The sequence below is a fragment of the Rhinoraja longicauda genome, chromosome 34, assembly GCF_053455715.1.
Source record: "Rhinoraja longicauda isolate Sanriku21f chromosome 34, sRhiLon1.1, whole genome shotgun sequence".
Classification (NCBI taxonomy): Eukaryota; Metazoa; Chordata; class Chondrichthyes; order Rajiformes; family Arhynchobatidae; genus Rhinoraja; species Rhinoraja longicauda.
The window spans coordinates 17,480,741-17,495,535 of NC_135986.1; the positions used below are offsets into that span (position 1 = coordinate 17,480,741).

Below are 14,795 nucleotides of genomic sequence, written 5' to 3' on the forward strand. Positions count from 1 at the left end.
TCAGCGGGACAGGCAGCATCTGCGGAGAGAAGGGGGACGGGCGGGGCGACGTTTCGGGTCGAGACCCGTCTGTGGTTTGTTGTAAGGTGTCTCCCTCTCTCTCTCTCTCTCCCTCTCTGTGGGTCATGGGGACTTGGGGAACACTGAGGGACTCGAGGTGTGAGTCGGGGTGAGTGGTGGCCTCCAAATTGTGACCTCACAGAGATGGGTCCAAGTCCCGAGAGAGTGGGGGGGGGGGGAGGGGAGGGGGCAGGCGGAGGGAGAGAACTCGAGGAGAGGGGCCGTTACCTTGTGAGCTCGGGACAGTGGGGTGGGAGGGGGGAGGGAAAGATTCGGGGGGGTGAGGGCGGAAGTTCACACAAGATCTTGGGGGCAAGAGATGGCAGGGTGGGGGGGGGGGGAGTTGGGTGGGGAGGAGGGGGGGAGTTGGATGTGGAGGGCGATCTTGAGATGGGGTGGGATGGGACAGGGGCAAGGGAGAGGGAGGGAGCTGGCTGACGGAGAGAGAGAGATGGAGAGAAATGAGAGAGAGAATGAGAGAGAGAGAGGGAGAGAGAAAGAAATGAGAGAGAGAGAATGAGAGAGAGAGAGAGAGAGAGAGAGAGAGAGAGAGAGAGAGAGAGAGAGAGAGAGAGAGAGAGAGAGAGAGAGAGAGAAAGGGAGAAAGAATGAGAGAGAGAGAGAGAGAGAGAGAGAGAGAGAGAGAGAGGAGAGAGAGAGAGAGAGAAATGAGAGAAAGGGAGAAAGAATGAGATGGAGAGAGAAAGAGAGAAAGAATGAGAGAAAAATGAGAGAGGACGAGAGAGAGAAAGAATGAGAGAGAGAAAGAAAGTGAGAGAGAGAGAAAGAATGAGAGAAAAAATGAGAGAGGAAGAGAGAGAGAAAGAATGAGAGAAAAAATGAGAGAGATGAAGAGAGAGAGGGAAAGAGAATGAGAGAGAACGAGAGAGAAAAGGCAGAACGAAAGAGAGAGAGAGAAAGAATGAGAGAAAAAATGAGAGAGAGAAAGAATGAGAGAGAGAGATAGAATGAGAGAGAGAGAGAGATAGAATGAGAGAGAGAGAGATAGAATGAGAGAGAAAAAAGAGAGAATGAATGAAAGAGAATGAATGAGAGAGGGAGAGATAGAATGAGAGAGGGAGAGATAGAATGAGAGAGAGAGAGATAGAATGAGAGAGAGCGAGACAATAGGTGCAGGAGTAGGCCATTCGGCCCTTCGAGCCAGCACCGCCATTCAATGTGGGAGAGAGAGAAAGAATGAGAGAGAGAGGGAAAAAAAGAGAGAACAAAGGAAAAAGAGACAAAGAAAGCAAAGCAGAGGGTGAGGGTGAGGGTGGAGGTTTAAGGGGGGGCCGGGAGGGGGCTGCGGTGGTGGGGGCGGGGAGGGGTAGGGAGGTCCCCAGGCTGGGTGAGGGGGTGTGAGCGGGGTTGAGGGGTTCAGGCTCAGCAGTGGCCTGAGGTGTGTGGTGTCACCGTGTGTGTGAGAGAGAGGAGTGCGTGTGTTTGGGTGTGTGAGGGTGTGTATGTGGAGGTGTGTGCGATGGGTGTGTGTGTTTATGGTGGATTTGTGTGGGGTATGTGTGTGAGAGTGAAGGTGCGTGTGTGTGTGCGAGAATGGGTGTGTGAGAATGAGTGTGTGTGTGCGGTGGGTGGGTGTGTTTATGGGTGTGTGAGGGTGTGTATGTGGGGGGGGTGGGTGGGTGTGTTTTTGAGTGTGAGGGTGTGTATGTGGAGGTGTGTGTTTATGGTGGATATGTGTGGGGTATGTGTGTGAGAGTGAAAGTGTGTGTGTGTGTGTGCGAGAATGGGTGGGTGTGAGAAAGAGTGGGTGTGCGTGGGAGTGTGTGTGTCGGAGTGTGGGTGTGTGTGAGTGGGTGTGTGTGTGTGAGAGTGGGTGTGTGTGTGTGTGTGAGTGGGTGTGTGTGGGTGTGTGTGCTAGTGTGGAGTGTGTGTGTATGGGAGTGTATGTGTGGGAGTGTGTGTGTGTGTGGGAGTGTGTGTGGGTGAGTGGGGGTGTGAGTGTGTGGGAGTGTGTGCGGGTGTGTGTGTGGGAGTGTGTGAGGGTGGGAGTGTGTGTGGGTGTGTGGGTGGGAGTGTGTGAGTGGGTGTGTGTGTGAGTGTGTGTGTGTGTGAGTGGGTGTGTGGGTGGGCGGGTGTGGGGGTGTGGGTGTGAGTGTGGGTGGGAGTGTGTGGGTGTGTGTGTATAAGTGTGGGGGGGGGTGTGTGTCGGAGTGTGAGTTGTGGGAGTGGGTGTAAGGTGGGATGGTGTGGGGCAGTGAGGTGAGGTGGGGTATGTGTGTGTGGGGGGTATGTGTGTGTGGGGAGGTGGGGTGGGTGGGTGAGTGTGTGGGTGTGTGTGTGTGTGTGGGGGGGGGGGGGGTGTGTGGGTGAATAGGAGAGGTGCAGTGAGGTGGGGGTGTGGGTGTGGGAGGTGTGGGTGTGTGTGGGAGGTGTGTGTGTGTGGGTGGGAGTGTGGGAGTGGGTGTAAGGTGGGGTGGTGTGGGGCAGTGAGGTGAGGTGGGGTATGTGTGTGTGGGGTGTGTGGGGGAGATGGGGTGGGTGGGTGAGTGTGTGGGTGGGTGTGTGGGTGTGTGTGTGGAGGGTGTGAATAGGAGAGGTGCAGTAAGGTGTGGGGGTGGGGGGGGTGAGGCGAGGCGGTGGTGCAGTGGTGAGGGGCAGTGGTGTGGGTCTGTGGTTACAGGGCAAGGCCGGGTGATTGAAAGCCTCTCTCTGCCCTGGCACACAGTAGGGCCACAGCGATGAGAGGTTTCCGGAAGGAATCCACGGGTGCTCTGCCGGTGTCCGGGTGACGGACGGAAGGACCATGAATAGACCCCATCCCAGTAAGGAATTCTCCATGCTTTGGCTGTGTAGAGATTAGTAAGTCCTCCACTTAGGGGTGGAACAGCAATGGAGACACTGCCTCACAGCGCCACAGACCCAGGACCCATCCTGACCACACGTGTCTGTGTCTGTCTCTCTCTCTGCCTCTCTCTCTCTCTCGCTCCCTCTCTCTCTCTCTCTCTATCTCTCTCTCTCCCCCTCTCTGTCTCTCCGTCTGTCTCTCTCCCCATCTCTCTCTGTCTCTCTCTCTCTGTCCCCCTCTCTCTCTGTCCCCCTCTCTCTCTGTCCCCCTCTCTGTCCCCCCCTCTCTCTCTCTCCGTCTCTCTTTCTCTGTCTTTCTCTCTCTCTCTCTCTCTCTCTCTCTCTCTCTCTCTCTCTCTCTCTCTCTGTCTCTCTCCCTCTCTGACTCTCTCTGTCTCTGCCTCTGTGTGTGTGTGTGTGTGTCTCTGTACGGAGTTTGCACGTTCTCCCTGTGACCGCGTGGGTTTCCTCTCACAGCTCTCTCTGTCTCTCTCTCCCCGTCTCTGTCTGTCTCTCTATCTCTCACTGTGTGTGTGTGTGTGTGCGTGTGGAGTTTGCACACAGAGTTGTGGACGCAGCCCAGACCATCACACAAACCAACCTCCCTTCCATTGACTCCATCTACACCTCACGCTGCCTCGGCAAGGCCAGCAGCACAATCACGGACCAGTCTCACCCCCGGCCACTCCCTCTCCTCCCCTCTCCCATCGGGCAAGAGGTACAGAAGTGTGGAGACGCACACCTCCAGATTCAGGGGCAGTTTCTTCCCGGCTGTTATCAGGCAACTGAACCATCCTACCACAACCAGAGAGTAGTGCTGAACTACTATCTACCTCTTTGGTGACCCTCGGACTATCCTTGATCGGACTTTACTGGCTTTACCTTGCACTAAACGTTATCCACTTGTCATGTATCTGTACACTGTAAATGGAAGGTATTTATTCACAAAATGCTGGAGTAACTCAGCGGGTCAGGCAGCATCTCAGGAGAGAAGGAATGGGTGACATTTCGGGTCGAGACCCTTCTTCTTGTACACTGTAAATGGATCGATTGTAATCGTGTGCTGTCTTTCCGCTGACTGGTTGGCACGCAACAAAAGCTTTTCATCGTACACGCGGCAATAAACTATACCAAGGACGAGGAGGAAATTCAGTTCAAACTAAACTGAAGTGAACTCTTTCTCCACTACATTGACGACTGCATCTGGGCTGGATTGCAGTTGGCTGGGGTGGGCTTGGAGAGTGTTGTGGGGTTATAAGTCATATTACACCATAGTAGGACACTGTTACGCCATTTAACGTACGCGCAGTTTGAAAGACTGGAGTGACTGGGCTTGTATACACTGGAATTTAGAAGGATGAGAGGGGATCTTATCGAAACGTATAAGATTATTAAGGGGTTGGACACGTTAGAGGCAGGAAACATGTTCCCAATGTTGGGGGAGTCCAGAACAAGGGGTCACACAGTTTAAGAATAAGGGGTCGGCCATTTAGAACGGAGATGAGGAAAAACTTTTTCAGTCAGAGAGTTGTGAATCTGTGGAATTCTCCGCCTCAGAAGGCAGTGGAGGCCAATTCTCTGAATGCATTCAAGAGAGAGCTAGATAGAGCTCTTAAGGATAGCGGAGTCAGGGGGTATGGGGAGAAGGCAGGAACGGGGTACTGATTGAGAATGATCAGCCATGATCACATTGAATGGCGGTGCTGGCTCGAAGGGCCGAATGGCCTCCTCCTGCGTCTATTGTAACTGCAGATGCTAGTTCACACCGAAGGTAAGACACAAAGTGGCACGGAGTAACTCAGTGGGGTTGTGCAGCATCTCTGGAGAACATGGATGGGTGGCGTTTCGGGTCGGAACCCTTCTTCAGACTGATTGTTGTGGTCATCGTCAGAATCTGAGGGTGGGTTCTGACCCACGTTCTCCAGAGGTGCCGCCAGACCCGGTGAGTTACTCCAGCACTTTGCATCCACTTTTTTTAAGATAGGGTGGCACCCAGCTTAAAAACATAGAAAATAGGTGCAGGAGGATGCCATTCGGCCCTTCGAGCCAGAACCGCCATTCATTGAGATCATGGCTGATCATCCACAATCAGTAACCCGTGCCTGCCTTCTCCCCATACCCCCTGATTCCACCAGCCCCTGGAGCTCTATCCAACTCTCTCTTACAAACATCCGGTGATTTGGCCTCCACTGCCCTCTGTGGCAGAGAATTCCACAGATTCACAACTCTCTGGGTGAAAAAGTTTCTTCTCACCTCAGTTTTAAATGGCCTCCCCTTTATTCTTTGACTGTGTGTGGCCCCCTCGCCCAACATTGGGAACGTTTTCCCTGCATCTAGCTTGTCCGATCCTTTCATAATTCCGTACGTCTCTGGAGAAGATGGATCTTCCCTCAATACTCCTGTGTCTACACTGTGGACGGCTCGATTGTTAAACAGCCACGCATGATTCGGCATCCTTGGTTCCAGATTATCCGCGCTGCCCGACCGACGGAGGTCACGGACTCGGAGAGGTGTCCCGATGGTACTGGAACATTCCGCCGTGGGGGGAGGGGGAATACCGGCCAGCAAAGTCGGAGTCGGCTGTGTGGGAACAGATCCAGCCTGGCCAGCGTTCCATTAGCAAATTTGCGGACGACACAAAGCTGGGTGTCAGTGTGAACCGTGAGGAGGATGTTATGAGGTTGCAGGGTGACTTGGACAGGTTGTGTGAGTGGGCGGATGCATGGCAGATGCAGTTTAATGTGGATAAGTGTGAGGTTATCCACTTTGGTGGAAAGAACAGGAAGGCAGATTATTATCCGAATGGTGTCAAGTTAGGAAAAGGGGACGTACAACGAGATCTGGGTGTCCTAGTGCATCAGTCACTGAAAGTGAGCATGCAGGTACAGCAGGCAGTGAAGAAAGCCAATGGAATGTTGGCCTTCATAACAAGACGAGTTGAGTATAGGAGCAAAGAGGTCCTTCTGCAGTTGTACAGGGCCCTAGTGAGACTGCACCTGGAGTACTGTGTGCAGTTGTACAGGGCCCTAGTGAGACTGCACCTGGAGTACTGTGTGCAGTTGTACAGGGCCCTAGTGAGACTGCACCTGGAGTACTGTGTGCAGTTTTGGTCTCCAAATTTGAGGAAGGATATTCTTGCTATTGAGGGCGTGCAGCGTAGGTTCACTAGGTTAATCCCCAGAATGGCGGGACTGTCATATGTTGAAAGACTGGAGCGACTAGGCTTGTATACACTGGGATTTAGAAGGATGAGAGGAGATCTTATCGAAACATATAAGATAATTAAGGGATTGGACACGTTAGAGGCAGGAAACATGTTCCCAATGTTGGGGGAGTCCAGAACAAGGGGCCACAGTTTAAGAATAAGGGGTCGGCCATTTAGAACGGAGATGAGGAAAAACTTTTTCAGTCAGAGAGTTGTGAATCTGTGGAATTCTCTGCCTCAGAAGGCAGTGGAGGCCAATTCTCTGAATGCATTCAAGAGAGAGCTAGATAGAGCTCTTAAGGATAGCGGAGTCAGGGGGTATGGGGAGAAGGCAGGAACGGGGTACTGATTGAGAATGATCAGCCATGATCACGGTGAATGGCGGTGCGTACAGGCTCGAAGGGCCGAATGGCCTCCTCCTGCACCTGTTGTCTATTGTTGAGGTCGGCCTAGGGGACATATGTTCGGGGTGACTCAAGTGTGCTCTGGTGATTTTTTTTCCCGGATTAAAGTAGATGCCAGGCCGCCAGTTAACGGAAAACCGGTGGTGGACATGTGCAGTCTTTCCGTTGACTGGATAGCACTCAACAGAAAGCTTTTCACTGCACCTCGGTTCGCATTACGATAATAAAGGAGGTGATATTTGTCGTCGGGGCCCTGATTCAAGGAATGGACGTGTCCTCCAGAGATGCCGCCTGACCCGCTGAGTTACTCCAGCACTCTGTGTCTTTTTTTAAGGTTAGGGTGCGAAGGTTACCTTAAATGCGGCACAGTGGCACAGCGGTAGAGTTGCTGCCGGAGACCCGGGTACCATCCCGACTACAGGCGCCGTCTGTACGGAGTTTGTACGTTCTCCCCCGTGACCTGCGTGGGTTTTCTCCGGTGCTTCGGTTTCCTCCCGCACTCCAAAGACGCGCAGGTTTGTAGGCCTATTGGCTTGGTGTACATGTGTAAATTGTCCCTAGTGTGTGTGTAGGATAGTGTTAGTGTGCGGGGATCGCTGGTCGGCTAGGACTCGGTGGGCCGAAGGGCCTGTTTCCGCGCTGTATCTCTAAACAAAACTAAACGAAACTATTTCATAAGTTCCAGGAGTAGAATTAGGCCATTCGGCCCATCAAGTCCACTCCGCCTTTCAATCGAGGCTGATCTATCTCTCCCTCTCAACCCCATTCTCCTGCCTTCTCCCCGTAACCCCTGACACCCGCACTAATCAAGAATCTGTCTATCTCTGCCTTAAAATTACCCACCGACTTGGCCTCCACAGCCGTGTGTGGCAATGAATCCCACAGATTCACCGCCCTCTGACTGAAGAAGTTCCTCCTCAACTCCATTCACTCGGAAGGCACAGGGGCGCAGTGGTAGAGTTGCTGCCTCACAGCGCAGAGACACAGGCTTCATCCTGACCATGGGTGCTGTCTGTGTGGAGTTTGCACGTTCTTCCTGTGACCGCGTGGGTTTTCTCCGGGTGCTCCGGTTTCCTCCCACACTCCAAAACAGGTTAATTTGCAGGTTAATTGGCTCCCGTAAGAATTGTAAATCTCTCCCAGTAGTGTTAGTGTGCGGGGATCGCTGGTTAGCATGGTCTCGGTGGGCCGAAGGGCCTGCTTCCACGCTGTATTTCTAAACTAATCTAAAAGAATTTCCTCGGAAAATAACTGCAGATGCTGGTCCAAATCGAAGGTTTCACAAAATGCCGGAGTAACTCAGCAGGTCAGGCAGCATCTCTGGAGAGAAAAGATGGGTGATGTTTCGGGTCGAGACCCTTCTTCAGTCTGAATTTCCTCCTCGTCCTTGGTATAGTTTATTGCCGCGTGTACGATGAAAAGCTTTTGTTGCGTGCCAACCAGTCAGCGGAAAGACAGCACACGATTACAATCGATCCATTTCCAGTGTACAAGAAGAAGGGTCTCGACCCGAAACATCACCCATTCCTTCTCTCCTGAGATGCTGCCTGACCCGCTGAGTTACTCCAGCATTTTGTGAATAAACACCTTCCATTTACAGTGTACAGATACATGATAAGTGGATAACGTTTAGTGCAAGGTAAAGCCAGCAAAGTCCGATCAAGGATAGTCCGAGGGTCACCAATGAGGTAGATAGTAGTTCAGCACTACTCTCTGGTTGTGGTAGGATGGTTCAGTTGCCTGATAACAGCCGGGAAGAAACTGCCCCTGAATCTGGAGGTGTGCGTCTCCACACTTCTGTACCTCTTGCCCGATGGGAGAGGGGAGGAGAGGGAGTGGCCGGGGGTGAGACTGGTCCTTGATTGTGCTGCTGGCCTTGCCGAGGCAGCGTGAGGTGTAGATGGAGTCGATGGAAGGGAGGTTGGTTTGTGTGATGGTCTGGGCTGTGTCCACAACTCTCTGCGATTTCTCGCGGGTCTTGGATGGAGCTGTTCCCAAACCGTGCTGTGATTTAAACCGGTAAAATGCTTTCTGTGGCACATCTGTAGAAGTTGGTGAGAGTTCTAGGGGACGTGCCGAACTTCCTAAGCCTCAGACGGCTGTGGAGGCCAAGTCAATGGCTATTTCTAAGGCGGAGATTGACAGATCTTTCATTCGTAGGCGTGGCTGGGGTTATGGGGAGAAGGCAGGAGAATGGGGTGGAGAGGTAAAGATAGATCAGCCATGATTGAATGTTGGAGGAGACTCGATGGGCCAAATGGCCTCATTCTGCTCCTAGAACCTAGGGCGGTACGGTGGCGCAGCGGTAGAGTTGCTCCCTGATAGCACCAGGGACCGGGTTCGATCCCAACTACGGGCGCTGTCCGTACGGAGTTTGTACGTTCTCCCCTTGACCTGCGTGGGTTTTCTCTGAGATAGAAACATAGAAACATAGAAAATAGGGGCAGGAGGAGGCCATTCGGCCCTTCGAGCCAGCACCGCCATTCATCGCGATCGTGGCTGATCGTCCACAATCAGTAACCCGTGCCTGCCTTCTCCCCACATCCCATGATTCCACTAGCCCCTAGAGCTCTATCTAACTCTCTCTTAAATCCATCCAGTGATTTGGCCTCCACTGCCCTCTGTGGCAGAGAATCCCACAGATTCACAACTCTCTGGGTGAAAAAGTTCCTTCTCACCTCAGTTTTGGTCTCCTTTGATCTTCGGTTTCCTCCCACACTCCAAAGACGTGCAGGTTTGTAGGTTAATTGGCTTGGTGTAAATGTAAAAATTGTCCCTGGTTTGTTTAGGATAGTGTTAGCGTACAGCTGTCGCTGGTCAGTGCAGACTCAGTGGGCCGAAGGGCCTCTTTCTACTCTGCATAACTAAACTAAAATAAACTTCTCATCTCCTATTCCTGAGTTTAGTTTATTGTCACGTGTACCAAGGTGCAGGGAAAAGCTTTTGTTGCACGCTAACCAGTCAGCGGAAAGATAATTCGTGATTGAATGGCGGTGCGTACAGGCTCGAAGGGCCGAATGGCCTCCTCCTGCACCTATTGTCTATTGTCTATTGAATGTGATCGCTCTTACACCCATCGTAACCAAAGATACCAGAGGAGCAAGATGGACCACTCCGTCGAAATCGCCTGTACGCAAAGGAGCGTGATGGCCGCCATTTTAGTAAGCAAACTCCGCCGTTCGCTCTGCCTCTCACAGTGTAATCAGTGTTTTGGAGGAACAGTATGTGTGATGACACCATTAAAACGCAGAATATATCTCATCTATCTAGTTATCTCGCAGATTTTTGTTATATTTTTCTTTTTAAATGTTTCTGCAAGTTTCTGCCGACTAAAATGGCGGCGTGGCGTACAGCGGTTTTTAGGGGCGTCTTGCTCGGTCTGTCTTGCTCCTCTGGTATCTGGCACGGTGGCGCAGCGGTAGAGTTGCCGCCTTACAGCGAATGCAGCGCCGGAGACTCGGGTTCCATCATGACTACGGGCGCCGTCTGTACGGAGTTTGTACGTTCTCCCCGTGACCTGCGTGGGTTTTCTCCGAGATCTTCGGTTTCCTCCCACACTCCAAAGACGTGCAGGTTTGTAGGTTAATTGGCTGGGCAAATGTACAAATTGTCCCTCGTGTGTGTGTGGGATAGTGTTAGTGTGGGGATCGCTGGTCAGCACGGACCCGGTGGGCCGAAGGGCCTGTTTCCGCACTGTATCTCTAAATCTAAAATCTTCGCTCGTAAAGTCGAAATATCGTCAGGCGCGGAGCTCCTGCAATGGAACGGCCGATCGGGCGGCTGGCTTTGCAAGTCTTTACCCAGTGTCCTGCCTTGTACCTCCCCCCTCCCCTCTTGTCTCCCCCCTGCAGATGCCCCGGTTTCTGAGTTGCACGATCTCTTCTGCAAGAAACTCCAGCAATGCTGCATCGTCTTCGACTTCATGGATTGCGTGGCGGACCTGAAGGGCAAGGAGATCAAGAGGGCCGCCCTGAACGAGCTGGTGGAGTGTATCGCCACGGGCCGCGGCCTCCTCATTGAACCCATCTACCCGGAGGTCATGAAGATGGTGAGTGCCCGGCCCACTCCCGCTCTTGCCCCACCCCGCCCCCCCCTCGTGGGGCGAAGGGAGGGGGTGAGGTATCTGTGCCCAGCTCTGTGGACCCCCTTCCAACCCCCCACCCCCCCCAGTTTAGGGAAGGGGAGGTGAAGGGAGGGATGGGTCGGGTTGCCAACTTTCTCACTCCCAAATAAGGGACAAAAGGTGACGTGACCTCACCCAGCCAGCGGCCACGTGCTCCCGCTCCACCAATGGTGCAAACGCACTCGGCCCCACCCCCCGAACACACTCCGTTAGCCTACAGAGTCCAGGCCTGCACTGTCCAGGCCTACAGTGTCCGGGCCTGCAGTGTCCATGCCTACAGTATCCAGGCCTACAGCGTCCGGGTGTTCAGCAACCCAAGGCCCACAGTGTCCGGGCCTACAGTGTCCAGACCTACAGTGTCCGGGCCTACAGTGTCCGGGCCTACAGTGTCTGGGCCTACAGCGCCCCCCGGGCCTACAGTGTCCAGGCCTACAATGTCCGGGCCTACAGTGTCCAGGCCTACAGTCTCCAGACCTACAGTGTCCGGGCCTACAGTGTCCGGGCCTACAGTGTCTGGGCCTACAGTGTCCAGACCTACAGTGTCCAGGCCTACAATGTCCGGGCCTACAGTGTCCAGACCTACAGTGTCCGGGCCTACAGTGTACGGGCCTACAGTGTCTGGGCCTACAATGTCCGGGCCTACAGTGTCCAGGCCTACAGTCTCCAGACCTACAGTGTCCGGGCATACAGTGTCCATCCTACAATGTCCGGGCCTACAGTGTCCATGCCTACAATGTCCGGGCCTACAGCGGCCCCCAGGCCTACAGTGTCCGGGCCTACAGCGGCCCCCGGGCCTACAGCGGCCCCCGGGCCTACGGTGTCCGGGCCTACAATGTCCGGGTCGACTGTGTCCAGACCTCCAGTGTCCGGGTCTTCAGCAGCCCCATGGCCTACAGTGTCCGGGCCAACAGTGTCCAGGCCTACAGTGTCTGGGCCTACAGTGTCCGGGCCTACAGTGTCCGGGCCTACAGTGTCCGGGCCTACAGTGTCCGGGCCAACAGTGTCCGGGCCAACAGTGTCCGGGCCAACAGTGTCCGGGCCAACAGTGTCCGGGCCTACAGTGTCTGGGCCAACAGTGTCCGAGCCAACAGTGTCCGGGCCTACAGTGTCCGGGCCTACAGTGTCTGGGCCTACAGTGTCTGGGCCTACAGTGTCCGGGCCAACAGTGTCCGGGCCAACAGTGTCCGGGCCAACAGTGTCCGGGCCTACAGTGTCCGGGCCTACAGTGTCCGGGCCTACAGTGTCCGGGCCTACAGTGTCCAGGGCTACAGTGTCCGGGCCTACAGTGTCCGGGCCAACAGTGTCCGGGCCAACAGTGTCCGGGCCTACAGTGTCCCGGCCTACAGTGTCCGGGCCTACAGTGTCCGGGCCAACAGTGTCCGGGCCAACAGTGTCCGGCCTACAGTGTCCGGGCCAACAGTGTCTGGGCCTACAGTGTCCGGGCCTACAGCCCCCCCCGGGCCTAATACGGGACAAGGGTGGTCACGTACGGACAAACAAATTTAGCCCAATATATGGGATGTGGTGGCTAATACGGGACAGTTGGCAACCCCAGGGAGGGGGTAACCTGGTGCGCCCTTTGTACCCAGGGTACCGAGTCTCGAGATGCTGCCTGACCCGCTGAGTTACTCCAGCATTTTGTTCCTACCTTCGCTTTACACCAGCGTCTGCAGTTTTCTTTCCTGCACATTTTTCCCCGCTCCAGTGCGAAATCTCCTCAAGGTTTGTCAACTTTGAAGACGTTCTCCTCCTCTCTGCCACGAGAGTTTGGCAGCATCTTCTCTCACTGCCCCCCGTCTGTGATTCCTCACGCTGATCTCCCGGTGGCTCAGCACTTCAACTCCCCCTCCCACTCCCACACTGACCTCTCTGTCCTGGGCCTCCTCCACTGTCAGAGTGAGGCCCAGCGCAAATTGGAGGGACAGCACCTCATATTTCGCTTGGGCAGCTTACACCCCAGCGGTATGAATGTTGACTTATAGACAATAGGTACAGGAGGAGGCCATTCGGCCCTTCGAGCCAGCACTGCCATTCAATGTGATCATGACTTCTCCAACTTCAGATAGCCCTTGCTTTCCCCCTCTCTATCCCCTCCCACTGGTCTTCCCATCTCCGACTACATCCTATCTTTGTCCCGCCCTCCCCGACATCTGTCTGAAGAAGGGTCTCGACCCGAAACGTCACCCATTCCTTCTCTCCCGAGATGCTGCCTGACCCGCTGAGTTACTCCAGCATTTTGTGTCTATCTTTGTACACCGGCTCTCGTTGCCCCTGTGTGGGGAGAGGGTGGGGTATCTGTGCCCAGCTCTGCCCCCCCCCCCTCCCCTAGATTGCCGGGGAGGGGGTGGGGTGGCTGGGACTATCCCATCGTTTAAGAAGCAGTTGGACAGGTACATGGACAGGACAGGTTTGGAGGGATATGGGCCAAACGCAGGCAAGTAGGACTAGTGTAGCTGGGACATGTTGGCCGGCGTGGGCGAGTTGGGCCGAAGGGCCTGTTTCCGCACTGTAACGCTCTGTATGAATCTATGACTCTATGTGTAAATTGTCCCTAGTTTGTGTAGGATAGTGTTAGTGTGCGGGGATCGCTGGTTGGCACGGACCCTGTGGGCCGAAGGGCCTGTTTCCGCGTTGTATCTCTAAACTAGACTAAAAGGCCCATGTTCTGGGAGAGTACTGGAAGCAGATTCGATGAGCAGATCTGAAAGGCCAGTGAGGGCTTTTAGATGGAACTAGGCCAAGTGGACCCGTTGGGCCCAAACCTCTCCTGCATTGGTGCAGCACCCTCTCCTCCCCCCCTCCCACCTCCCCTCCCCCCTCCCTCCTCCCCTCCCCCCTCCCTCCCTCCCTCCTCCCCTCCCCCCTACCTCCTCCCCTCCCCCCTCCCTCCCTCCCTCCTCCCCTCCCCCTACCTCCTCCCCTCCCCCTCCATCCTCCCCTCCCCCCTCCCTCCCTCCCTCCTCCCCTCCCCCCTCCCTCCCTCCCTCCTCCCCTCCCTCCCTCCCTCGTCCCCTCCCCCACCCCTCCTCCTCTCCCCCCCTCCCTCCCTCCCTCCTCCCCTCCCCCACCCCTCCCTCTACTCCCCTCCCCCTTTCCCCATCCCTCCCCCTCCCTCCCTCCCTCCTCCCCTCCCTCCTCCCCTCCCCCTCCCTCCTCCCCTCCCACCTCCCTCCACTCCCCTCTCCATTTCCTCCTCCCCCCTCCCTCCCTCCTCCCCTCCCCCTCTACTCCGCTCCCCCTTTCCCCCTCCTTTCCTCCAACCTCCCTCCTCCTCCCCTTCTCCTTCCCCCTCTCCCTCCCTCCCCCTCCCTCCTCCCCTCCCCTCCCTCCTCCCCTCACTCCCCCTCCCTCCCTCCCTCCCTCCTTCCCTCCTCCCCCTCCCTCCTCCCCTCACCCCTCCCTCCCACCTCCCTCCACTCCCTCCTTTCCCCCTCTCCCTCCCTCCCTCCTCTCCTCCCCCTCCCTCCTCCCCTCACTCCCCTCCCTCCCTCCCCCGCCCCCTCCCCACTCCCACCTCCCTCCCCTCCCCCTTCCCCCCCCCCCTTCCCCTCCTTCCCTCCCTCCCCCCTCCCTCCCTAGGAGATAGATTTAAACTTTAAAAATTGAATAACTTTAAATATAACACCGATTTCAATGAGACTTCTTCCATTAGCACCAAAGGGACGACGGTGAGTAAGGTGGGCCTAAAATTGTCGCGCTGTCGTGTAGCGTTTTGGCTGTAGTTCAGGAACAAACAAACAAACAAACGAGAGTTTTAGTGTATAGATTGCACATTGGGATCATTATCGTCAGCGTTCCTGGGCGGGGAAACAGATCTACAGACAACAGTTCAACAGTTCAACGAAACTACATAGCAGTCACACACAAAAAAGAACACAAGACACATGACCCCAACACAAACGTCCATCACAGTGACTCCAAACACCCCCTCACTGTGATGGAGGCAACAAAACTTCCACTCTCTTCCCCACGCCCACGGACAGACAGCTCGTCCTCGACCGACCCGCACAGTCCCCGCAAGGGGATGGAAGTCCCCGCGGCCGAGCCGCACCGGGCGCTGAAACGTCTCGCGGCCGAACCGGGCGATGGAAGGCCCCGCGGCCGAGCCGCACCGGGCGATGGAAGGCCCCGCGGCCAAGCCGCACCGGGCGATGTTAAGTTCAGCGGCCGAGCCGCACCAGCGATGAAAAGTCCCGCG

General features: G+C 55.2%; 1 protein-coding gene across 1 annotated transcript in view; it reads left to right on the plus strand.

The window, feature by feature from the left end:
- Window positions 1-14,795, plus strand: part of LOC144609615 (serine/threonine-protein phosphatase 2A 56 kDa regulatory subunit beta isoform-like) — a 50,096-nt gene that overhangs the window by 31,375 nt on the left and 3,926 nt on the right. Inside the window, exon 2 of the mRNA XM_078428114.1 lies at window positions 10,326-10,522. Within this exon, the coding sequence (XP_078284240.1) occupies window positions 10,326-10,522 (197 nt within the window). The remainder of the gene's footprint in view (window positions 1-10,325; window positions 10,523-14,795) is intronic.